The 26,099-nt window shown below is 46.3% G+C and overlaps 1 protein-coding gene across 1 annotated transcript in view; it reads right to left on the reverse strand.

Moving 5' to 3' along the window:
• Positions 1-412: 412 nt before the first annotated feature.
• The window catches only part of LOC115316206 (luciferin 4-monooxygenase), a 36,736-nt gene continuing 11,049 nt past the window's right edge, over positions 413-26,099 (reverse strand). The window contains exons 4-8 of the mRNA XM_042294292.1: positions 14,649-14,817; positions 8,395-8,667; positions 5,202-5,346; positions 1,939-2,199; positions 413-534 (exon numbers count right to left, since the gene is read on the reverse strand). Of these exons, the coding sequence (XP_042150226.1) occupies positions 413-534; positions 1,939-2,199; positions 5,202-5,346; positions 8,395-8,667; positions 14,649-14,817 (970 nt within the window). The remainder of the gene's footprint in view (positions 535-1,938; positions 2,200-5,201; positions 5,347-8,394; positions 8,668-14,648; positions 14,818-26,099) is intronic.

Raw genomic sequence — 26,099 nt, forward strand, 5'->3', positions numbered from 1 at the left:
TGATCACAGAAACCATGTTATGGTACCTCAGGTCAGGCGACGTCAATATCGCCGCTGAATATTGTGGGGAACTTAATATTACGGACGTGATACCATGACGTCACGTGAAACTTTTGACGTCATGCGGTAAGACCAACACGAGCTGAAGAGGGCCTTGGTGGAATCCCAAATAAAGTTATTGTTTGAAAATAAAAGAAAAAACATGCCTCCTGTTTGACTCAAATGTTACTCTTGCCTCCTAAAAACGTAAAACTTTCTTTCACAATAGGCTTCACTGGGGCTTGTTCGTATTCACTACTTTCTCCCTCATAAAAATATTGACACAAGTTCAGTTCATTTTTAGATCCTTGTTTATGACAATCGAAATAAAAAAACGCTTTTATCCCAATTCATATCTATTAATTTTCGACTTTCACTTTTCATTAGCAATTTTCGTCTTGAGGTCTTGTCTCAGGATCTTCCCGCTATGAGACTTGGGAAGAGATTTCATGAAAAAAACTCCACCGTACAGCTGCTTGAACACTGCTGCTTGACCTGCAAACCAGAAACAAACGTGGTACAAATTCTAATAAAAATAAAATCAATGTTCCGCGAGTTCACCACTCCATTCCTTCAATCATGTCTTGGCAGCTGTTTTGAAACATTTGTATCTGGGTTACAAGATTTTATTGCAAATTCAGAATTTTGAAATTCTGAACATAGCTGCTACCTACCATAAATGATGCTCGAAAATACCACATGTTTTCTTTTCGTATTCACCAGAAATACTGCGGAGTGACTTCCCTGTGATCACGAAACGTAGTCATAACTTTTTAAACGAGGCGAATGCTAAGGGGGGACACTACCTTGAATTGCACCTTTTTCCAAAAAATGCATATTAAGAACTGCAGAGTTTTGACATGTATGGGTAACAAGGAACACTCTCACAAAGTCTTGTCAATGCACACTGACAAACAACGTAAAAAAGAAAAATTATTCTTTCTATGCTGGTGAGCCGTACTGCACTGCGTAGCACTTGTCATCCAAACGTGAAAATTGCTGAAAGCAATGTCAGTATATCAGAATAAAGCTTGAAAAAGACATCACCTACACTGCTGAAAAAATTTCTGACAATTAAGATGCAAAAAGGAATTTTTAAAACGTCATCTTGAAACTTCAAGTGCATTTATCTCAGCCTCACTTTTTGGCAGCAAATCCCACCTTATAAAACTATCATTTCAGTATGAAACTACCGAGAGACTTAATATTTGCGGATTATACGCCGAAATTGTATCGAGCCGGTTACTATGAAGTCAGATTTTGCAATTTCACGTTTCTTTATCATGGAATTTTTAATTCGCAAAACTTGGCAAATGTAAAAAAAAGATAGATATTAATTTCATAAATTTATTTTTACCTGGAAAACGCATATTTCCTGATATTTCTTTTCATAGTAACCGGCAACAAGTATTTCAGTATGCATTTCACCAGAAAACTATGTGGTGATCAACATTATTTCTCAACGATAGATTCATTGAGTAGATTCCATGCAAAGCTATGCTTTACTTCGTTTGGGAGGTATAGAACCTCATAAAATTGGTTCACAGGCCTGAAACTTTGCATGCCCTCCTTCTATATGGCTGCAAACACCACCAGCAAATTTCACACCAATAAGTGAGCGGTTCAAAAGTAGACATGCCCAGGTAGTGTCTCCCCTTAAGTAAAAATAAAAGGTTTCAGAGTAAAGGTGGCTCCCATATGACTGCCCACCATTGGAAACAAGTCTTTTTCTGCGTTTTGCCTGAGATTCGGTATCTCGAATTTGTATTCATTTTCGGATGGTCTGGTGCACACTGTAGAAATAATTTTTCTATAGGTAACTAGTCATCCATATTTGGCGCCCTTGTGCTCGAAACACAACAGAGAACGACATTTAAATATCAGGAACATGACATATACCTGCAATTAGCTCCTTCAACTCTATCGCCAAACTTTCAAGGTTTTTCTCAAAGCCGTCTTTTACAACGACACAAGCTGCTGGAGCCTCGCCATACTTGGAGCTTGGAACGCCTACAACTGCGGACTCCGCGACAGCTTCATGGGTCATCAAGATTTCTTCCAGCTCAGAAGGGGTGACGACATTATCCATGCATTTTATCATCTGTTTTAATCTGTCGATGATATAAATCCGTCCTTCAGTGTCGTAAAATCCTAAATCTCCTGAAAAGTCAAATATCGGTCATGTTTCCATTCCCATGTAGATTGCATTCGAAGTACACAATTATAGCGATTGTTTTAGAAATGAACGCGTCGGAAGTGCGTACGTGAGACTCTTTGCCTTTGCAAAATTTGTGTTCTCAGCGCTCATGCACTCATCATGGCTGTGTTCTATGTGTGAAAACAGTTTCTCCGCATATCGGTTTCCGATTGGTGACTGGTCCCATATAGAGGAATGTGCATTCCAGTTTAAAGTTTCTTTAAAAATATTGTACAGGTTTACAGCTCACCGTTGTAAAACACACGTTATAAATTTGCGAGGTAACATCCAATATTTTAAAAGCGGGACCTTCTAAGAACGTGAAGTCATGGTTAAGTCGATAGCATTGGCAGGTTTCTAGCACAACATTACAAGGCTTTCCTCATAAAGAAAGCTGTTTAAGCGCATTCGCGTTAAATCAGTTCAAAAACAAAACAAAAAAAATGCACGTATAAAATTGTACTGTGGTGCACTGCTTAAAAAAAGAACAAATTCTACACTTAAGCTGACATTACTTGTGTGTCAACGCACTGCAGTTCAGAGCTGGTTTAGCGAATGTTCACCCTACAGGACGGAGGAGGTTTGGGTGCCTATTTACAAGCATGGGCGGCAGTAAGTCCTCTCATATTGAAAATCCTTTTGAAAATATTTTTACAAAGGGGAATAATACTAACATGGAAGTTTGGGCTAGTTGGTATTTTATTATTAAAAATTAAAACAGCTCAAAGACACGGACAAGAACAAGAAGGTAGACGAACAAGGCGCTGACTTACAACTAAAGTTTATTCGTGCTAACATCACGTATAAACACTGAACGTCATGACAAACAAACAAAGATAAAAAAAGATAAAAAACATGTAATCGACGCCACGTGCTCCTTATCCACCGTTATGCGCCGTCACTTCGTGTCGAGAAAGCAACATTCCTTTTCGGATAAGCATATAGAAGGAGTGCTGACGCAGTTTTCTCCCAATTTTCCGATTTCCCGCGCCTCAATGATTTCTCGAGTGAGCTTGTCCTTATTCTTTCTAATCGCTTTACACTTGTCGAAGACGGGAGTGCAGCAGCAGCCACAACAATGCAGGCCAAGGTGACCTGACACAACTCTAAAAACGTTATACTTGTGTTCTCGCACGCGATCATTGAGGCAGCGCCCCGTTTGCCCGACGTATCTCCTGCCACACGAGAGGGGAATAGAGTACACCACTCCCTCCACACAGTTCACGAATCGGCCGTGGTGTATTTTGCTGCAACACTGCTTTTCTTTAGAACAGGGGTTCGGTACGGTGTTTTCGATTGTGAGAACGTGTGGACTGACGAAGTATTGTATGCAGAGGGCTGAGCGATGTTTACTCTTATAGTACATTCTATTGCACATAATAAAATAGTTCGGATGAATCCGTATATTTTTGAAGTCCTTCAAAATGTTTTCTTAACGTCAATACTGGTTTTTAGGTATTAGCATTGCATAAACCGAAGGTTGAGTTTTTTCTTTGAATCCATCTCCGCCGCAGAAAACAGAGGTTTTATTTCATTTTATTCATTACACCAGAAAAACACGCCGTCGATGAAATAACATTAGAGGGGACCGTTAAAGAAATTTCAAAATACAAAAAAAGAAAAAACTGGTGATACCGGACAGTGTTTTTTTTTTTTTTTTTTTATAACGAAGGTCATTTAGTTAAGTGCCGGAAAGGTGTTGTCGAGAATATTTACCAAGGGTTTATAATTACCGTTATTTAGTACGCGAATCCTAGAAGTCAGAGTTTTGATTTGGACTTCTAATTATAAAAGGGACAACTTGATCTTTCGAACGTAGTTCACGCATACCTAAATAACACTCGTTAGAGATTTTCATTTGAAGTTAAGGGCCGCTGCGGCAGCGCGCCGGCACGGCCCTGCTCCACGCCTAGCCCGCTCATAAATGTTTCGCGCACTCGCCTAGCTACCGTGACGTCACAGAGGGGAGTCGGTGGGCCTCAATCCACTAGGTGATTTTGACAATACCACTGGGAGATTGTTTAATGACTATTGAGTGAAGCACGCTAAAGAACCCAGATGAACTGTCGTATACTCAAACAGGTAAATTGTTTCTCTTCATGCAGAGCTAAACCGACATTCCATATAAAAAAAAAAAAAAAAAAAAAAACGGATGGCACCTTTTTTTGAAAATGTTCAGTGTGATTTTAATGTGTCTAATGGCGAATTCCACAGGTCATTTTGGAGCGCTCCGGGATCGACTTTTCTGGAGCGAGCCTATTTCAATGGGCGATTGGGATCGAGAGGGACGTGTTCCACGGGTCGTTTAGGATTAGCTCCCACTCCAGATCTTGATCTGGATCCGAGAAAAGTCGCTCCGACGATTTCGGCGGATTCAACCGGAAGCCAGCCGGGCCAGCCCTCGGCGCACACTTGTGACTTCCTTTCTCGCGGGGCATCTTGCCTGATCTCGCCCATCTCGCCTAAGTCGAATTCGTAATGGCCGCTTGCTTACCCCTTGGCTCCACAGCCGGTTCGTTTTCCAAAAAGGAAAAGGGTTTGCCGCGCTACGGGAATTCTGGCAATCTTAAGATCCTGAGCCATTCCTGCCGCTCGTGCGCCGAGCACGTGTTAGCGCCACGATTGTGAGCACGTCTTCGAAACGGCCGCGGCGGCTGCGTAAAGGGGATTCCCGGGCAGTTGAATGACGGGAAGGCATCCGATGATCCCGGAGCAGTGATCATGTTCACTGGGGATCCGCAGGCGGTGTGACCCCGTTCGGGACGTATGCTCCATTCCGGATCTGGTCAACTGATCGCGGCGCGCTCCAAAACACCCAGTGGAATTCGCCATATAATTGCTCTACACAAAAACAGTGCGTGAGAAGTGTCTGTGAACTAATAGAGTACAAACGAGATATTTCAGTCCATTATAGCTCAGTTGTTTCTGTATTGACTGCGAAGAAAAAATTGAATGAGGTTTTTACCTGACCGCAACCAGCCATCCTCGCTCAAAGCTTCAGCAGTAGCTTCTGGACTTCTGAAGTAGCCTTTCATGGCGTTTCGGCTGTGAACCACAATCTCGCCTTTTTGATATGGGCCAAGTGAGTCTCCGCTGGTTAAGTCTATAACCTACAACATACGTCTTGGTTAACATTTTTATACTCTGTGTTCATAGTAGTGTTCACTTAAATAGACAACTGGCGCCACCAGCTCCCAAGAATTCCGGCGTATTTGTGACTATCTGTGTCGATTTATGATCAAATTGAACATTTAACACTTTCACTTTCGTACACCAGTTTAGATGTCAGGAAGCTAATTTTTATGTTGTAAGCTGGTTTGAAAACTGAGATAAACACCTTAAGGTTAACATATAGAACGCTTCGATGCAGTCGCTGAACGTTTTACTCTCCGCGTAGCAGACGGCATCGCACAGGCCTTATATAGAGCCTGTATTACAGAGAGTCTCCCCTTGGTCGATCGGGGTAACGTGGTTTATAAGCCTCGTTATTGGCTGAAGCTGAGCATGTTGGTTCATTGCTTGTGAATGGGGCCAGCTGAACATGGAAAACACACAGAGAAAAAATATATCATTCGCACCGCTGGACTAGCAACATTTAATGATTCCTCTTTTTCCTTTTCTGCTAATACTTGATTCCGGTTTCCTTTTTCTTTACACTTAGATTTTTTAATTCTTTACACTTGATTTACGTTTTCTTTTTCTTTACGCTTAATTCGGAATTTCTCTTCCTTAAACGCATTGTCCTTTCTGCCTTCGGAATGTTCTCATCCCTTTTCTTCTGTCTCCCTTAAACGGTCTTCCTCTTCTTCTACTTTTGCCTGGTCCTCATGTCACTCCGCAGGAAAATCTTCTCGGAGTTGTGTAGTGCGACGGAAGGGGCACTAACACAGTCCTCGCCTTTTTCTTCGATGGCTAGGGCTTCCAGGAGTTCACGGGCGAGTTGATTTTTATGTCGCCCCACGATGCTTACGTTGCACAAGGTTGCCCCGCATTCGCATGCGCGACAATGGGCTGCAAGGTGTCCTGCTGCTGTCACGTTTCGTAGAGATGTGGCATGTTCTCTGGTTCTATCGTTGATACAGCGCCCTGTCTGCCCAATATAACACCTTCCACATGTTAATGGAATGTTATAAATGACCTCTTTTTGACATTGGGCGTACTTTGTTTTGTGTGCGATGTTACATTCCTCTTGGTGCCTACGTTGGACTAAAAAAGATCGCAGGCCGGCAAGGGGTCCAAGTGATAAGCTCCGCGCCAAACAAAGGGTATTCAATGTGCGGCAGGGTAAACGAAGACCAACGTAGGCACCAAGAGGAATGTAACATCGCACACAAAACAAAGTACGCCCAATGTCAAAAAGAGGTCATTTATAACATTCCATTAACATGTGGAAGGTGTTATATTGGGCAGACAGGGCGCTGTATCAACGATAGAACCAGAGAACATGCCACATCTCTACGAAACGTGACAGCAGCAGGACACCTTGCAGCCCATTGTCGCGCATGCCAATGCGGGGCAACCTTGTGCAACGTAAGCATCGTGGGGAGACATAAAAATCAACTCGCCCGTGAACTCCTGGAAGCCCTAGCCATCGAAGAAAAAGGCGAGGACTGTGTTAGTGCCCCTTCCGTCGCACTACACAACTCCGAGAAGATTTTCCTGCGGAGTGACATGAGGACCAGGCAAAAGTAGAAGAAGAGGAAGACCGTTTAAGGGAGACAGAAGAAAAGGGATGAGAACATTCCGAAGGCAGAAAGGACAATGCGTTTAAGGAAGAGAAATTCCGAATTAAGCGTAAAGAAAAAGAAAACGTAAATCAAGTGTAAAGAATTAAAAAATCTAAGTGTAAAGAAAAAGGAAACCGGAATCAAGTATTAGCAGAAAAGGAAAAAGAGGAATCATTAAATGTTGCTAGTCCAGCGGTGCGAATGATATATTTTTTCTCTGTGTGTTTTCCATGTTCAGCTGGCCCCATTCACAAGCAAATTATAAGCCTCGTTAGCAATACCAGCTGCGAGGAGGTGTCAAATGCGTTGATTGACTGCGAGCGTACCTGCATTTCCGCCTGTTTTCTTCCTTGCCACGGGACAATGCAGCGCATGCCCACTTGCGACCAATCGGCGCGGGAGGTGTCCACCATTAAAACTGCAGACGCTCTCTATGGTTTGAGGTGTACCCCAACTTCCATCTAGGGTCTCTAACCTCGATGACTGTGGCGCCATCTGGTGGCTTATGCGCTAAATCAAAAAGAAGGTCAGACGCCTACTGTACCTAATTGTATTGTATTCTGGGCTTGAAACTTTGGGTTGACCGGTGTTAAGATGTTACATCTAGCGTCTGTATTTGATGCACGACATATTACGGTGCACACTTCTTCGGTTCGCACAGCTATAATTACATAAACTGTTTTAATTACTGCATTATACTAGATATTAGTCTACATGTAATGTACAGTACGCCAATTCGTTGCCACAACGTACGTAGCGGCACATACAAGTGCCGTTTAAGGTTTACAAGGATTGTTATTTCTAGAAAGGAAATGAAAAAGTCGACGAAAACATGACTATAGTTTTTAAAACCATTCCCCGTGCCCGATGAGACACCTCTGCCGTCGCTTTAGGATTTTCGAGATACCGTTTGGCATAGAAGTGGGCTGCCTAACTGCAGTCGGCCGAGCATGTCCCTGCCGTTCATTTGTCATCGGCTATCGACCTTGGCCAAACCGTTGACAAAACGTCTATTCCCTTTACGGTGCGCTTGCTCCCCAAATTTTGTTTGCAATCTTCTCAAAAGTTTCAGTCGATTTAACTTCATTTTTCATCATAAATCTGATTATGCACAGCTGCTTCAGAGCCACTGACGCACATTAAACGCGGCCATAATAGCTAAAATGGCTGCGCATGCTTCAAATACGTTATTCCGAGCGTGAGATATTTGAGATAAATTACGTTAACGTCCTTCCCGAATTTAATCATGCAACACTTGCTCAGTGATTTCTGATGAACAAAACCTCGGACGGCCATCGGGATGAAAAATTGATTTTGACTCTAGTGTAGGAAATTATACAGTGAACAATGAACGGTTCGGGCAATCTTTGAGCGGTACCAAACAAATGTGTTTGCATATAACGTATACCGTTTGACGCATTTCAGGCCTACCTTGACTTTGCTGCCGGCAACAGGAAAGCCGCAATTGTCGAAGGTGATTTGTCCTACAGGTGAGGTGCTCAGAACTGCAAACGTTTCAGTTAAGCCGTAGCAAACGATCATTGATTTCAAGTTGAATATTTCACAAATGTCCTTTGCGAGCGAATTTTTGATCACTGATCCACCAACCATTATTTTGTTTAGACGAAATACATTATCACTGTTTTTTCTGGCTTCATTCACAACATCTTGCATCCGAGCAGTATGGCCAAGAAAAAGAGACACCTGCGATATGTAAGAAACAATAATGCAGTGTTTTGTAGGTAATGTTTGCAGAATTCAAAAGAAGATAGTATGGCGCAGAAGTCCAGCCAGTAAATACATTTTTTTTTTTGCACATCGGTAGCTTAGTTTTATGTTTGCCGTAAAAAAAGAAAAAGTATGTTTAAATTCCGAGTTCAAGGTATGCTTCTTATGTAAGGCTCGTCAGGATATTGGGCGCTGGAGAGAATCAGTCATCTGTGTTAGGTGCTTATTTTTAACTCTTTGATCACGTTCCACCCATTGAAATGCATGGGAAAAGACCAAAGGACCTCATGGCCAGGAATTTGCGACAGGCACTTCTAGTTCACTAATCTCTCTCCACATGGCGCATTCACCTTTAACTTTCATGCCGTCTTTGAATTCCCTACAAGGCGGGGTGGTGTGTGTGCAAAGGAAAAAATAAAAGAAAAAAGTAACTGCAAAGATAAAAAAATATAAAATAATGAATGTCTTGCGGTTGCAACATACTGGTACGTTACCATTTCATGGCGGTACTAAATCAAAGGAAGTACATCGGAACTTCTAAACAATTTCGCAAAATTCATCGCACCCAGTTCTATAGTTCTTATAGTTGACTTAGAAGTCGATATAGTTAGGTACCTTCAGATATAATTGTGTTGTGAGTGTGGCAACCTGCAATGCTGTTTGGTTTGGCGCTATCTAGCGACTGAAGCAAGAAACATTGGGTATGCTTGACAGTGGCGGCCAACGTTATTAAAACCAACTCAGTTCTGGAACTCCGCTCCTGAGGGGGGTCCCTTTGCGTGGCGCTTGTTAGACGGCGCGCGCTCCGCATTAATACTCGCTATCATCATCATTGACGGCGCGCTTGTGGCCGTTGCCATAGAGATCGTACATGGCCGTTGCATCTGGCCGACTGAGTTTACGGATGTTCGTGGCGCTTTTTCTGACGGTAGCAGACGACTTTCAAGTGGTTTCTGCTGCAGTTGGCAGTCATCGGCACATCTACTATTACAGTATCTACTATATTACTCTGATTGTAGCCACCGGATTGTGGCGCCGACGAATTTGGGTTGTTCGAAACGCTTCGCGCTGACAGCACAGCGAAGGCAGCAGCATTTTACAATAATGCAAAGCGTATGCCAAGACGGTCGTAGCGCTTTTCATGCTCTAATTGTAAATTTTACTGGCGAAAGGGCAAAAATTAACCAAAAACCATGCTGAACCTCGAGAGGAGTCGGGACTCGCAAGCAGCCGCGGAGCAGAAGCAGACGAAAACACATGGAATAATGCGCCGGCAGCGCCACCTAGCTGCAAAAAAATCGGACACGGTTTCGGACCCCCTCCAATGTACAGTGTCTATGGGAAGTTACGGTGGTGGCGGCTGCATTGTTCAAGCGTGAGCTATTCCTCTGGTGGCGCTGCTTACCCTAGTGACTGAAGCAAGAAATACTGAGTAGGGCAGGAGGCCGTGATCGCACAACGTCGGAAGCTACGGCGGAAGCTACGGTCTTGGCGGGCAACCGGAGCCTGTCATCACAGTGCGCGTTTACTGCGAAGATGTATCAGGCTTTTCGCTGCGCCATGCAACAAGATGTGTGCGTTGCGCTCGTTAAAGTAGCGCAAATGAAAGCGGTCGGCACAAAGAAGGTATAAAAGAGTCCGCTTTGCCTTTAAACGTTCTATAGAAAATCTTTTTTTTTTTTTTCGGGGGGAGGGGGGGGGGGGGGCTCTTTATTATTGTGTTTAGGTGTTTTTTTTTTCACGACTTTTGCGACGTGCGGTGGATGAAATTCTATTTCAAAATCGTTTCATGGTCCCCTTAGGGCCGGTTGCACCAACGTCGTTTACCTTAACCCAAAGCGGCTCTTTCTTAAGTCCGCTTAGCGTGCTAAACCGAGCTCGGATAAGCACGGGTTTAAATTCCGGTTGCACCAACGTAAACCCGCCTTTACAGACGCGCCCCTAGCTAAACGCTGGATTTGCGTAGGGAATGTGGGGACAAACAGAGCGAACTAGGGAACGCTCAGAGGGACGAATACGATTGGCGGAGAGGAAACACGTGATGTAAACAAAACAAAAAAAAAAAACTGCCCTAGTAGTCGTCGTTGGCGTCTGCTTTTTGCTGTATTTCTTCGGTGAGTAACAAATTAAAGGTCTCCAAATTCAATCATTTTTTCACTTAACTTTCAATAACAGAAGTCAAAGCGTTAAATAAACACGAATGCTCTTTACATATGTGATTGTGTGTTTAATATCGGTTGATAACAGAATATTTTGACAGTGGCAGTAGTTTTCGTGCTCACATTTTGAGGTGAAGGAGCCATCGGGGGCTCCAAATCTCACCGAACGCGAGAAGGACACTCTACTCGCTACATCGCTGAAGACAAAACATCATCGAGAATAAGTAGGCAGGTAAGATGAGTGCTAAAATCAAGTCATGCCTGAGAGCGATAAAGTTCAAAACAGTGACGAACTCGGCACGGCAGCTGCGAAAATGCCTGGAAATCGTCGAATAGAAGTCGTCGAGAGGTCAGGTCACGAGACCTTGCTTCGAAGGTACTCGTTGCTATCAGCAAGGTGACAGAACTGTATTGTACCGTCGTTGAACATCACCTGCAGCCTCAAACGGACTTTACTTTCACACTGTTGAGTTCAGAAAAAAAAAAAAGAAAAACAACAGCTCCCACTAGTACATCACGTCGTGCCGATAAGAACGGTCGTCTCTTCGCATCACCTGCCCCAGCCTGCCCCAATACAGCAATGAACGAATCTAGCATAGTTTTCGTTACGATTTGTCGTCGCCACGAATGAAAGATATAAAGCAAAATATTCCTAAAAAATCGCGATCACCAAAAAAGTTACGGTTATGGAACGATACAGTTTTCTGAAGCCAAGATTCTACTCGCGAGATTAGGCAATTCCACTGAAGATTGTCTCAAAACTCAGAAAATGAAATAAATTGAATTTTTGCTGTTTTATTACTTAAAAGCGCCGCAATCTAATGCAGACCGCAGAGGTGTCGACAATCAACTGATCGCCGAGATCATCTACTGCCACTATTCAACGCGCTGATCGGTTTGAAGGATACGCGCTGCAAGTGTAAATAAACAAGGTGGTAAATAACAATACGTTACAGTTATTCGAAAATTAGTAAGTACATATGAATAAGCTCGTTGACAGAAGAACCAACGGGAAGACAGACGTGAGGCTAACAGCTCCGTACATATCTCGGTTAGGGCTAATACGCCCTGAGAGTGGAGAGCCAACTTGAAAACAGGGGTCGAGAAACACTTCACGCGACAACATTTTGCATCCTTGTCACAACCGAAGGTCATTCTGTCGAGACTTTCACGCTGATGTAGCCTAAAACACTTTGCACAACCAATTTCGTCCACCGCGTCGGCCGCGACAAACCAGCCGCCATGTTTTAAATCCAGGATTAAGAAACAACCAAAAGCAAAGCGCCCAATGTTGAGCGCTCAAGTTAAGCATAGTTTAGTGCTAGGTTTAGCGATAAGCGATTTTGGTGCAACCGAACGAAACCGAAACTAAGCTTAGGTTCCCGGCTAAGCTCCGCTTTGCGCTAAGCGGCGTTGGTACAACCGGCCCTTAAAGACCGAAGTAAACTTCACGCTTTCCACTTTTGCCTGCCTCCTCCTTTCCTGTACCCTCTCCACTTTTTTTACCTTGCCCCAACCTGACTCCCCTTGTAGCCTAGGAGAGGGAGAGCGCTAAGACTATAATCTCTCTTGCAGAAAACCGAGGTTGTACGTCGGCCTTTAAAATGAAAATCATGTTTCTTTGGCCAACCGACAGCCGGTTTTTATCCCTCGGAACTTGTGCCGTAAATATCACTGTTTTTTATCACTGCTAAATATCACTGCTAAAATAGCGCTAGAGAAATGAGCAGTGATATAACAAGGCGACAAGTTGGGGGGAGGGGCGGGAAAAAATTGTGCTATGGGTTGTTTAGTTTAGTTTAGGCTCCGTAATTTGATCATTACAATTATATATCATTGCAAAAATTAGAAAACCATAAGCTCGTATTAAATTGTTCGACCGTAGTGCCTTTCCAGGTAAGTGTCATTGACTTAAACAACCTGAGTAAAAAAGGGCGTCAGCCATAGAAACATGCTTTCTATTTGAAGCTCTAGCCACCCGCCTTGATTGAACATGTTTTGCACGAAGTGGTTCGTTCCTGGAGGCTAACACATAATGATAAATTTGATTAGCACCTAACTGTTTCCGGTCCTTCACTCCTGTGACGGAAGACAGTCCCACGATTGCTGTGTGAGCTTTCGGCTTGAGGGCTGGAACGCGTGCTCTCATTGATTGTATCACAGCCCAACACTAACGCCAGATCGGTGTCTGATACGTGCCTTGCGTTGACCTCCGGTATGTTGTAACAAGTGATTTGGTTAGCGGGAGTAACTCAGATATAGCTGAGTACAATTTAGAGCGTAGGCCACGTAAAATAGACACACGGTACTGTATGGAATGGCGAAGGAGCGCTGAATATATTTAAAGGGCCCGTGCAAAAATGTTTGGACGCTGTTCAAATAATTGGGTTAGTTATTCCTTGTCACGTCTGAATTAAAGAACAGAAAACCAGGCATGCCTACGTGTGTTAGTTCTTTTTTCTCCTGAAAAGCTGTCGAAAAATTGACCGTTTTGGTTCCCCCCCAAACCCTTCTCAACTCCACACCTTGTTCAGAGCCATGTGCCAAGTGACGCGCAATGGGGACACGGAAAATTCGGTTTGGTTCTCGTTCAGAGCTTCCAGCGTAGGCGGCCTCTGCTTACGAAGTTGCGATTCACATGGCGACCTTGAAGGTAGCTCTGAGTGATGTAGAGAGGGGGAGAAAGAGAAACGGGGGAAGGGGGGGGGGGGGAACAAAGTGTTTGCTTTTTCGTAAGGCCCGCTTCATACAGGGTAATTTTCCCCGCAAACTTCATTTAGGATCTAGGGAAAGCTGGGGAACAACCGGCCAGCAACAATGAAATTTCTGGGAAAGCCGCCCTGTCTGAAGCGGCCCTAAGGAAGTTCGATTACGTAGTAGCGCAACGGGGTGAGGCTCAAAAAAAAGAATAGTTTTTTTTCCATCTCGGGCTGATAGTGCCACTAAATCTTAATTTACTACAACTCTGTCGATGACATGAGGTTTTCACGCAGTTACAGATGTTGAAATGACAACATTTAAAAAATATAGCATTAGACTAAGAACATGATGGCAAATCTTGCCAACTTATTACATTGTACCCAGGTGTGCGTCACGCATCAGTTCCTACAGCTGCCACGGCTGCAAATCGCGAAATATTCCCCTTGTTTGCATTGCTTACGCAGCTGAATCGCGATATTTCAACAGAATGAGGAGGCTTTTTCACCCCTTTTACTGATATATTAAACAGTGTAAAAATTAAGAACTGAGAGTTCTTTCTAAATTGAAATTGTTGCATGGCCCCTTTAAAGTTATCTACCCGAGGTACGTGAAAGCGATTGGACACCAGAACACGAGTGCTGCGTCCGCCACTGACTGGGACTCAATTGTTTTTTATTAAACAAATGCACTACACGTTTGGCCCTCGCTTCCCTAGCTTACTGCGGGAAAACAAAACCACCACAGCAATAGAAACATCGGCGGCTTAAAAACCGACCTACACTTCGCGCTTCCATTTCTGCCCGCTTTTCCTTTTCTATATACTCTACCTTGTTCGGTTCGCCCTAACATGGCCTCTCTCACAGTTCAGGAAAGGAGGACGCTTCGACGATTATCTTCCCTGTAGATAACAGAGGCTGTACGTCGGCCTTTAAGACTATAATACCAATACAATATGTATATTATAAAAATAAATTTGTTTAAAAATGTGCTGTGGTAATCCGTCACTGCGTGCGCCTGTGCTGTCAATATACATGGAAACAGACAGGTCAATATTTTGAAGGATTTTGATTATTTGTAATTTCGCCTCAAATGTATTACCTGAAATGTTTCGAGGATATCCTTAAAATCGTTGTATGAAATCCAAGGCTCAGCGATGACGATTTTCGCGCCTATAAGCATACCAAACATATCATATCCGAAGCCTGACACGTGGGTAATCGGATTCCAGGCAAGGTAAACGTCCTCTTCAGTGCAATTTCCAGTAGATCTGGAGTTAGAATACAAAAAATACATACATAAATACAATCACAATATTAAAAAGATGCTGCTTAAAGTTCATGAATCAACTGTTCCTCTGTCGCCTTTAATTCTACCTTAAACACTGAATATTTTGCACCAATGCAAGCGCTACTTTTTTATAGTGAAGCACCCTTAATATTATATATAACCCAGCTCCTAAGGGGACAGGAAACGAAAAAAAAAAGGAATATTTCATATACTTTTATTGTAAACGACGTGGTAGCATCATGGTTAAACTTATCGCGAGAACCTCGCAACCGCCCCCCCATGATATCGCCGTATGTTTGAAGTGTTGGTGACATAGTCCACACTGACTCTCCATGCCTATCCTAGTGTTCATAGATGCGACAGAATGACCTTTCCTTTTCGTTTATTTTTGCATGCACTTCAAGGCACGGCTTTCTGGCGCTTGAGCTGCTTAAACTTTTGGCCTCCTTGTTGCACTGCCACGTTTCGAGCCACTGGTTTCTACGGCGTCGCTCGCTTCATCGCAATCCTTTTTTTTTTCTGAGAACTGCTACGTGCCCTACACAGATATTTTTCAGTGGTGAGTGTGGTTACAAAAATATATGTGTTTTAGCTGGTAATTTTTCTTCGGCCCGCTGGCGACCAAATCCAGTGATGGCCAAATTGACCCAGGAATTTTGAGAATGCTGAGCGACACGTTTGCACTGTCGCGCAACATGAAGTACTTAACTCGGGGACAACCTTTCATGAAAATCCAGTTAAAGGTACGGGCACGCGTGCCCTCCCCGATTTTGAGTGCTGATCAAACCTGTCAGAGCACACTCCTCCTCTCCTGGAAAATTTCAAGAAAAGTTGTCCACGAGTATACACCATTCCAATAGGAGGTATTCATTGGACGCCATATTTGTGGGTGCTGTTTAGAGCGCATGCTCAGAACGAGCTCAGATTAATAGCCTGCTGAGACCGGCAACCTTGATGGTGCTAAATGCGCGCTCCAAAAGGACTGCGGAAGCTCGCCTTCAGCATGCGCTCAGCAGCAGCGCACACGGATATGGCCGCCAGTGAATACTCCCTATAGGAAGTGTTCACTGGCGGCCATAGCTGTGTGCGCGACTGCTGAGCGCGTGCTGATGGCGGGCTTCCACGTTTCTTTTGGAACGTGCAGTCCGCACCCTCAAGATTGCCGGTCCTAGCAGCCTATTGATGTGGGCTCGTTCTGAGCATGCGCTCTAGACAGCACCCACAAATATGGCGCCTAGTGAATACTCCTTATATTTACAACTTCCTCGGCCCACCGTGCGATCTCCTGAGCCCAGCACGCGCATGCTCGTCGCTTTGGAAAGGGAGCAAATCATGCGCCATACGCACGAACACTGAAAATAGAACCGGCCAGGGGCCCCTTCCTTAATATCAAGCATGTTGTCCCGACAGGTGCACACTGCGTGCAAGCACGTGCAGCTTTCGTGTGAAGATAGCTTTGGCAGACTTGCAGTTGCACGTGCTTGCAACATGAGGAAGAACATGGCGGCCGCCGTATGACCTGTTTGCAATCATCTATAGAAAGATTAAAGTTATGACGTATCACACGAAATGTGAAAGAATATCGTATAATCGAAACTTCTAAGAGTCCCTGTTCCCTGTTCACCAAAAGACGTGTCCAATCCTTCCTTTTAAATGAGTTAAAGCACCAACTCTCTGGAAGGTCCCGATTTTTTGCCCTTCGTCCACCGGGAATGTCCGATGTTATTATTCGTCCATTTTCCTTTAACCTTGGGATGGTTGACCCTTGGAATGTAGAGACTTATTCGGAGCCTGTGGCCGAGACGGCGGCTGATGGGGGGCACGGGTCAATGGTCGCACTTCGGGCAATAGAGCTTTTTCAAGTGACGAGCGCCGTCCGGTGAGTTGCGTGGAACACAAAAGATACGGGGGCAGATCAACATGCCTCTTCCGCCGACGGAAGTTAGAAATGCTATCAGGGGGCGTGAAGTTAACCCCGTTGCTTCCCCAAACATTTTCTCTTGAAGCTCGCCTCTTCTCCGTTCTCCTTAGCGAAACCTCCTTTCCGCTAAGGACTTTCCGTCATGCCCTGAATGGATGATGCTTGTGTGTACGGAGCAATTGGCTCAAAATGGGAGCTTGGGTTTGTTGCTAATGCATGATGATTAAAATGTGCAGCACAAAAAAAAGACACGACAGAAGAGAGGGTATACAATCAGCGATTTTGTCTCCACTTTCATCTGTCCACTCTTTGTGCGCTGCACGTTTTAATCATCGCAGCAAATGGCACTTTGGTGGGTTGTACGGTTCTGTCCTTCACATACGAAGACCACTGCAACCGAACACTTGGCAAACAACTATGCTTCTACTTCCTTCCTGGTTCTGTATCAACGCCACTGTATTCTGTTCTTGACAGATTGTGGCCACCGTGCAAGTTATATTGTTGAAAGTCTGGGAACCACGTGTTTCCCGTCTCCCTATCTAGGCCAAGCACACGCAGGCCGTGGGAGGGTTATGGCGACGTCTACCTGGATACGGGGCAAGGCAGCATTCCTCGAAGAGGGCGTGTCTACCCTCGCCCTTTTGGTTCAACGTGCCTCTAGTGCACCCTTTGGAAATGATTGTGGACGCGGCCCAAATGCGGGATAAGTCACACCACCTACCCCGGGCGCGTCCATTTTCCGCTGGCTAAATAAGCCGGCCACGAACGGCGGCCGGGATTCCCATCGGGGGAGGCTCTGGGCCACGGAGCCTCTTTCTTTTTTAGCATCTCCCTTTCCACAGATCTGCCTAACACGGCAGCGTGGGCCCCCTCCAGGTGAATCTGTCTAGTGCGACAGCGCCAACATTTTCCGTTCCTTTTATTTATTAGTTTTGCCGACGGCCACAGCGTGGTGGCACAGGAGCCAAATAAACCCGCTTCTTCCGTACCTTTGTGTTTCAGAGTGATTCCTCTCCTCGAAGCTCACGGTAACCTTCGCACGGACCCGGCCGTAGCAGTCCTCAACATCCAGCTACGAAGTGGGATCGACCTCGTGGTGCAGTAAAGTAAGACGAATTTCACATTTGGCGTCCCAACGTGCGGCCTGTCCGGCGACTGCAAACAAAGCAGCACTTTCGCAATGACAGCGAACCAGGCCAATTTCCGTCCTTGGATTTTGTGGGCGGAGGGAGAGGCGAACGCCCGACACCCGATGGCACTCAACGGCTTAGTGGCTTTGTCAGCCACGGAAAGACATTGAATAAGTAGGGTGTTTTCGTTGACGGCGTTTCCTCCTCCGCTAAACCCTCCGCAACGAAGAAGCCACTACTGCGCCTGCGCGCCGATGGTTTTGGCTGTAGAGTTCCGGGTATCGTAGTGGGTTGCGGAGAGCCATTGCGGGACAGCAGAAACTATCTACAAAAACTCCCTAAAGTCTCGGCCGGACGTCCTCCCACACGGAGGTGACTGAACGCCCGCGGAGTGCGTCCGAGGCATTATCCTTCGGGACGAGGCCAGCCTACTTCGCTGGGCAGAGCGCAGCTGCGATTCTTGAGGTCAACCCCGTTCTCGAACGAAGTACGGTGACGCAACAAGAGGCAAGTGCATCCTCTTAAGTTCGAGACGGCTCGCGGGGCCCACCCAGAGTGGACACCCCGTGACAGCACAAACTAAAAGCGTATCTCGGAGCAAGAAAATGCGCTGTGCCTGGCATCCCCCACTGCTAGAATACGCTGCGCGGGTGATTGCGATGAACACCGGTCTCAGCCTAGCGAGGGTGCGGAGACCGCCGATGGTGCCTTTCGCCGCCACGTCGACGGACCAGTGGTCATCAGGTTGACCAAGAGACCCCCGGAACAAAGGCTCTCCAGGAAAACTGAGTGAGTCAAAATGATTTATTTTTTACTCCGTCTTTTCTTCCCGCTCTCAAGGGACAGATGACTGGCGTGAGCATGGTTTTCGAGAACTATATTTTAGCATGTTCCGTTTACCCGCGATCGACTCCGGCCAAAAGACAGTGAGCGTCGCATGCAACAATAACGTTATGAATTTTTCAGGGCCACCTATCGATTTCCGACCCCGTAAAAGCGATGTTAATTGAGAAAACACCGCGAGGTCTGGCCCAGACCCAGCGCTGTTTGCGCGGTGATGCCCGCGGTGTTGCCTACGCACACTTCACCAACTTGTCAGGAGCCTTCGTCGCGCTTGACCAGATGAAAGCCTTTGACCGCGTCGAGCATTGCTTCTTGTTTAAAGCTTTGCTCGCTTTTGGTTTTCCTGAGGCATTCATTGCCCTGCTTTGAACCTTATACAGCGACTTGACCAGCCGCGCCCTGATCAGTGGGTGGCTCCTCACACCATTCCCCGCCACTCTGAAGGAACGGCAGGGCTGCCTTCTCTCCACTCTGATATATTTTATTAGCCTTGACCCCCTCCTTGGACGTCTGAAATCCAGCTCGGGGACTGACGGCTTCCCCTTACCTGGCCGAGGCCGTTGTGGTCGGTGCCTACGCAGTCGACGTTTGCTTGTTTGCCCTAGATTCTGGGAGCTATGAAGCTGCCATGGGGGAAGCTCTTCTCAGTATGTGGTACCCTCTCTGGTCGTCCGCGCTCAAACCGCTCCAAGAGCCAGGTCCTCTTATTTTATGGTGTGCCACTTCCACCCTTCCCAACATACGTTCCGGTCGTCACCGAACTTCGCGTCCTCGGCGTTGTTTTCGACTGCCGGGTTTTGGCGCTCCGTACGTGGGAAACGGCAATAGGCAGTTTTAGCATAGCGTTGCTGGCTCTTGCGTACGCAATACGCTATAGTATAGCGTACGCTAAAATTGACCTGCTCGGAACGAATTTAGTTGTGCGTTACGTTTTCGAGTGAACACTGCGCAGGATCTTGGTTAGATTTGCTAGAGCTGCAGAATTCCGCGTGCTTACAGCGCAACCATGCTCCTGGAAAGAAATATTGAAAACGAAAACGTGTCCAATCATTTTATTTCAAATTAAACCAAGCCGCAGCTGCCTCGTCAAGCGCGCTTTTCTGCGGGGTACAGAGGCTACGAGTAAAGGCCGGTTCAGACACTTGCGCTTGAGTGCGTTTGACTACGTTACGTCGAGAACCGAAAGCGAGTCACCGGTACATCTGTGCTTCGTGTGAAGCGTGCAATCCAATTCAAAGAATCATCTTAGCGCGCGATATAAGTAGCAGGGATGTCCTGGTTTCTTGCTGCCGCAACGCAGTCAAACGAAACTGTCTGAACCAGGCTAAGAGTGCGTAGCCAAATTCGATCACGGAGCCTCCCTCAATCTTTTCTTTGAAACGGCACCTTTTATCAATGCTATCACGGAATGAAATTCATGACCTACTGATGTCCAGTACTTAGCGAGAACTTCGGCGATTTCTTTTAGAGTCGCTCGTCCGTCGGCGATGAACTGTGCGAATAGGCTTAGCGTTGAGCAGATCGCAGCGTGGAAGCACATTCCAAGCGCATTTTCACTGTGCACTCCTTCAGCTGCACGGCGATCTCATTCGACCGCCGTAGGTCCCGGAAAGAATTGCCCAGCTGAACACCACGCAATTTGACGTAACACAGAACTTCGAAAACACCACGTCGCCTTTGCTGCGCCAGTCGAGGTAACCGCCATCTTGAAACTGGCCGGCGGACCCAACGAGAGCGCCAGTGGCGCTCTCGTTGGGTCCGAGATCTTTCGAGAACGTCCTGCAGAGCCCGCTAGCCCGCCACGCAAAATCCCCAGCGTTGCGTGCGTACGCAATACGCTAGCTCTTCTATTGCGTTTTGCGCACGCGCACTCCCGACCCGCAATTTTTTTGCGTACGCAAGGCTTTAGCGTACGATCCACTAAAACTGTCTAATATCTGGTCTCGAGCAACGGCTCTCGGCTGCAGAGGCATTTATGCTGTGCCTTCGAGACCGAGCGTACTTGGTTACAGCAGTTTCTTGCGGCCAACTTTTCTGCGCTTCTCACGTTGCATTTCTACCCCCCCCCCTCCTCCCCCCCCTCCCCCCCTCTCCCCCCCCCCCCCCCCCCCGTTTCGTCCAACGGGCGACCTCCTGTCTCTTTCACTTTTATTAGAGCGAAGGCACGAAACTTGTCGCAAGGTCAGTCCTTCGTTTGCCTGCGTCCCTTAGTGGCAGAGGTATGCAGTGTATTGACACCAAGTCCCGTCTGTTTGCTCTTCGCACCATCTTGGGGGTGCTAAAGAACGAGCACACCGAGCGTTTCCTCGCTCTTTATTTCTTGGGACCTTCACGTCGTGCGCTTGTCCTACGCTATGTGACCCTTCTGAATGAGAGCATTTCGCTGTCTTTCGCGCCCCACATCAAAGTGTGAGTAGCGTGCGCACCTGGGCAGGCCCACTCCTCTAGACAAAATATTTTCTTCTGTAGCGTAATCGCGCTTTTGTACCAGCTGCCTCACAGCATGTCACGTCCCTTGAGACGCCAGTTCTGATTTCTTGACCCCAAATGTCCCACTGACGGACGCATGTAGATTCATGTATAAAATGTAAATAAAATAGTTCTATACATGAACTGGAAATTCTGTGGGACGTCAAACACTGTAGCACCGCCGGGTGGCGTTTGCCGTGAAAAGGGTCTTTACCCGGCAAGCTTGCAACTGCGCACGCTTCCCATACGAGCGACACTCGCTTGACGGCCGAAAGATATTGGAATGACGTAACGACAGGTCGGAGTTTTTTTTGTGTGTGTTTTCTCGCGTTAAATTTAATCTTGGGAGGTGGGGAATACGAATGCGATATTCAGATCCATGTCATAAAGCTACCCTAAAACCTCTTTAGCTTCCCTTTAACGTGGGATATCAACAACGTAATATTACCATTGCGTGCCGATCGTCTCACAAAATGTGTTTACATCGGTGAAACTTTCTGAATTAATAGGCAGTTTCATTCATGTCATGATCCCTTAGATAACGAAGATACGTCGATTGACGTGTTCAACTGAATGCTTAAAAATTTTGACGATTATTGTTCCCCATCGCGCCCACGCAAAAAAAAAAAAAAAAAAAAAAAAAAAACGTTTGCGAGGGGTTTACATGATAAATAGCAATGCTCTTGGTTTTTTTAATTCCTCTTTACTACCATGCATGTAGGTCGTTGTAATATTCCGGTTTAACGTCACTGTTTTTGGGCTCTCGAGAGTTCACGTTGGTGGTTTGGTCAAGGATAGAAAACACCGGACTGGTCCGAAGAAACCGGCGCGCCCGAGACAAAGGTAGGGAACGACGACCGACGTGCTCGTTCGATGAGAAACAACGTTGAACTTGAATCTTAATTTAATTATGAGATCTCACAAAGCCATCGCACGTGCCTTGCTTATTTTTTTTAATTGTCGAATACCGCAGATTAAGTCGCTTGTTCAAGGGATTGTTATAATAATAGGCATTGTGACAAATGTTGAAACAACTCAAGTTGACTTGGAAGGGACACTACATGGCATGCCCCTTATGAAGACATCAAGTTTAACGTACACAAAACTCCACTTAGAGGGGTTCAAAACGCGGCAGTGGCTCTTGCCGTGGCAAAGGGCCGAAAATGTTTGATAATGCAGCTCGGCAACCCTGAGAAAACTGACAGCACTGCTAATTTATGTTATACCGACGTTCACTTATTCTTGAGGTTCTTGTCGGTAAAACGAGACCCTAACACAAAGTTAACAGGAGCAATTTCTGCAGCCGCTCACATTGCAAAGGCTTATTCCAGTCACGTTGTCGCGCTACGCCACGCACTACTTGGTTTTCTTGAGCTACTCAGATGCTATCGTCTGCTCATCCCGGTCCGTCATCCGCCCATTTCCTTCGCGTCGTTCTCGTAAAACCTACCGGAGGGAAGCAAGCGCAACGATATGAGCAAACTCTACAACCAACCACTCAACACTCATGTGACCTGGTCACAGGGTTCTTAAGAAACACTTCTATGTTTTATGACAAGGCTCCCAACATGCTGGAGCACGCCCCCTTTTAATATGTTTAACCTCCTTGCAACCGCCCCCCAGAGTACATTGGCATCGTGCCGTTTATCCTTGCTCATAGCTTTTTATGCCCCATGCTACCCGTGCACAAAAGAAAAAAAAAACTGCGGAGTTTGCCGTTAGCACGCTCTCAGCAGCCGCGCCCACAGATATGGCCGCCAGTGAATACACCCTAGAGACGTTTTCTGTTTCCTGTTCTTCTCAGCTACGTGGGTTTCGTATCTGGTATACAGGACGAAAAAACAAATAAAACATATTAACCTGGAATATGCGAGAAAATATAGGTGAGGCACAACAAGAATGTCTGACAATCTTGCACTTCTTCGTAAACACCTTCCAGCTGCGTGGGGAGATCAAAGCGATGTTTTACTGCATACCAGAAGTGACGACATTCAACATGGTTGCGCCTTTGCGGAAAAGGTTTATTAGCGATGTGCGCGACCAAAAGCGTTGCTGCGGTCAGCTTTCCAAGATTGACCAAACCACGAGTATAAGAGCATTGTCAGACAGTCAACTTCGACGGTGTTAGTTTCCATCGAACTTGTCGTCGTAACTGATGATAAGTAGACACGGTAACAACTCGTGACGTCAGGGAGAGGCAAATCCTGGTGGTGACGTCACGGATGAAAACCATAAGCGGGCGCAACTGAAATATCTTGGCGCTTAAGTAACTGTTCTATATCAAAAGCCTAAAACAAAGTTCATCTTGCATGCGCGTTCGTCAACGCCTTATTTCGGTTATTTACTTCAAAGTCTTTATAGATACTTTAGGAATTAAGGCCTCTTACGTTCAATATGAAAATACTGCCGAGTGGCGTGCGCAAAAGACACCATAAAAATGGCAAGTCTGTCATTTGTGTAGAGTCTCTTGCAAGTGAATGCTATACTTGTTACATATTTCCCAGACTGTTCCTAGTTTTTTTTTTTTGCGCACGCCACTTTATTGTATTATAGGATATAGCCCCCTCTCCCGTTTACGACATTTAGCGGCGACAGTTTGTGAATGGCTCATTAAAATTATAGGAGGACGTTTAAGCTTCGCCTGTAAGAATGGAACGCGATAGCCTAAACATATAAACCTTCGCCCGTTCCCAAGCAGTGGAAGCATCTCTGCCTGGCCGGTGTCCGCTCGGCAGTCGACATGTGCGGACGCTGGATGGCTCTTTTTAATAGCAAGGTAATAACGGCCGACGCCGACCGTGGTGACAGGTCATTTTGCACCCCTGCCGATTACCGGATCGTGCCGCCGACGTTGCCGGCCGGAGGCAACGGAAAAAATCAGATCTACCTTCACTGCGACATCAATGCCAGGCCAATAAGGATCGTCGACTTGAAGGAGCCTTTGAGAAAAGCTGATCTGCCTAAGGATGTAGCAGGGCTAGGTGTGTGCCAAATTGGAAACGTGTGACTGCTGCCTAAAAAGGGCGGCAGCGAAAGAACGACTGCTACAGCTTGGCCGGCTCACGGTGAAGGGAAAGCTGTGCATTCCAGTGGACCCCAACCGGCAGGAAGTTCGGTCTAAGTTACACTGGGTCCCTTTCGACGTACCCAATGACGTACTCCGGAAGGTACTGGAAGAGTACAGCACAGTCAACGAGGTGACCAAGGAGAGGTGGCGAGTGGATTACTTCGAAGACATCGAGGCGACCGCCATGATCGCTAAACTGACACTCAAGGAAAGCAAAACAACGGACAGCCTACCTCACTAGCTAAGCCTTCAGGGGGAATGATCCTCGTCGTCGTACCCGGGCTGGCACCGCCATGCCTCTGGTGCCGAAGGACAGAACATATACGGCGCGATTTCCGTGTACATCGCTGCGGGCAGTGCCGTGGTTTCGGTCATGTAACCCAAGAGTGTGTTCGCTCGTACGTGAGTGCTGTAGTCAGCTGAGCGAGCGATGAGGGATGCGACCTCATCATGGATGAGGCGGAAACAGAGGAGGCCGCAACGCCGTCGATGCGGTTTGAGAAGACACAGCAGGACAAGACGATAGTCGAAGGTTATGACACCAGGAAAGCGGAGGCGACATTCGAATACAAGCAGCGCACGGAGACTGCTCCTGGAGCCCACGAAAAGGACGTGCAGGCGACAACGACTGGCGTACCTTCGCCGGAAGCTGCGGCGGTGATGGTGGTTGGGAGCACCGACACCTAGATAGCGGCCATCGAGTTTGCGCCAGCCGTGAAACTGGATCCCTTAAAGCTGAAACGGCGGCTCGACGACGAGACTCCGAGAAACGACTCTCCGGTACAGCATCGGTCTTAGGGCGAATTTCAGCTGGTTTCAGCACGTCACTGTCCCGCGAGAAGGAGGGGGGAGGGTCTGTAGCCGTGAGTATCGGGCCTGGTATGGCATGAGGCGAAGGGTAATCGCCGTAAACTAAGTCTAACGGGAATAAAAAAATAAAAAAAAATCGAAACAATTAATTTTTGGTTTTGCACAGGGACTCTTAACGTCAGGGGACTTGCAGCACGCCGCCGACAGTGTTAGCTGAGTCGCCTCCTCCTAGAGAGGGACCTAGACGTCCTGGTGGTTCAGAAGATGAAAGTCGAGCGTGAACGTCAGACGGAGGTCCTTGCGAAACCGTTTACGTCGAGGTACAATGTCGGCGTAAGCCATGCTGTGGGTAGATCTGGAGGATGTTGTAACTTCTTTAGGAGAACAGCTGGGCTCATTGAAAAGCACGTTGTATCCTGTGAGTCGTGAAGGTTTGTTCTCTGCGACTTTTATTTCCTAAATCTAAAAAGGAGGGTTATTTTCATTTATGCGCCAAACATGGAGAGTGAGCGAAGCGTCCTCTCTAAATATATTGACAGATTTGTGATCAGGGACCGATAAAAGATATTGCCGGTGGACTTTAGTTGAGCCTGTATGCCAGAAGGCCGGACCAATCAAAGATGAAAAAATGAGCGGTTCAGTGAAATTTTAATTCAGTTAACTCAAGATAAGGGGCTCGAAGACCTGGAAGCCTAAATATCACCGAGGCGTCGGTCCTTTACCCGCATCATCGAGGCAGAAGTCATGCGAAGCTTGGCAGAATATATGTTTCAGCCGACTTAGTACACCAGTGTAACAACTTCGCGGTCAGTCATGTTTCGTTCAGCGATCGCACTTTGGTAAGCTTTACCTTGGGCCAATGTTAGGAACAACCTAGCTTTTCGTGGGAGTTATGGAATTTAAACGAAAAGCTCTTCGAGGACCAAGAACCAGGAGAAAATTCGGAAGTAACCTAGGCAGACTAGAAAGCGTCTCGGAAAATAACATATGTGAGGAGTGGGAACTATTCAAACAGCGGGTTA

The sequence above is a fragment of the Ixodes scapularis genome, unplaced genomic scaffold (genome assembly GCF_016920785.2).
Source record: "Ixodes scapularis isolate PalLabHiFi unplaced genomic scaffold, ASM1692078v2 PGA_scaffold5__190_contigs__length_132052651, whole genome shotgun sequence".
Lineage (NCBI taxonomy): Eukaryota > Metazoa > Arthropoda > Arachnida > Ixodida > Ixodidae > Ixodes > Ixodes scapularis.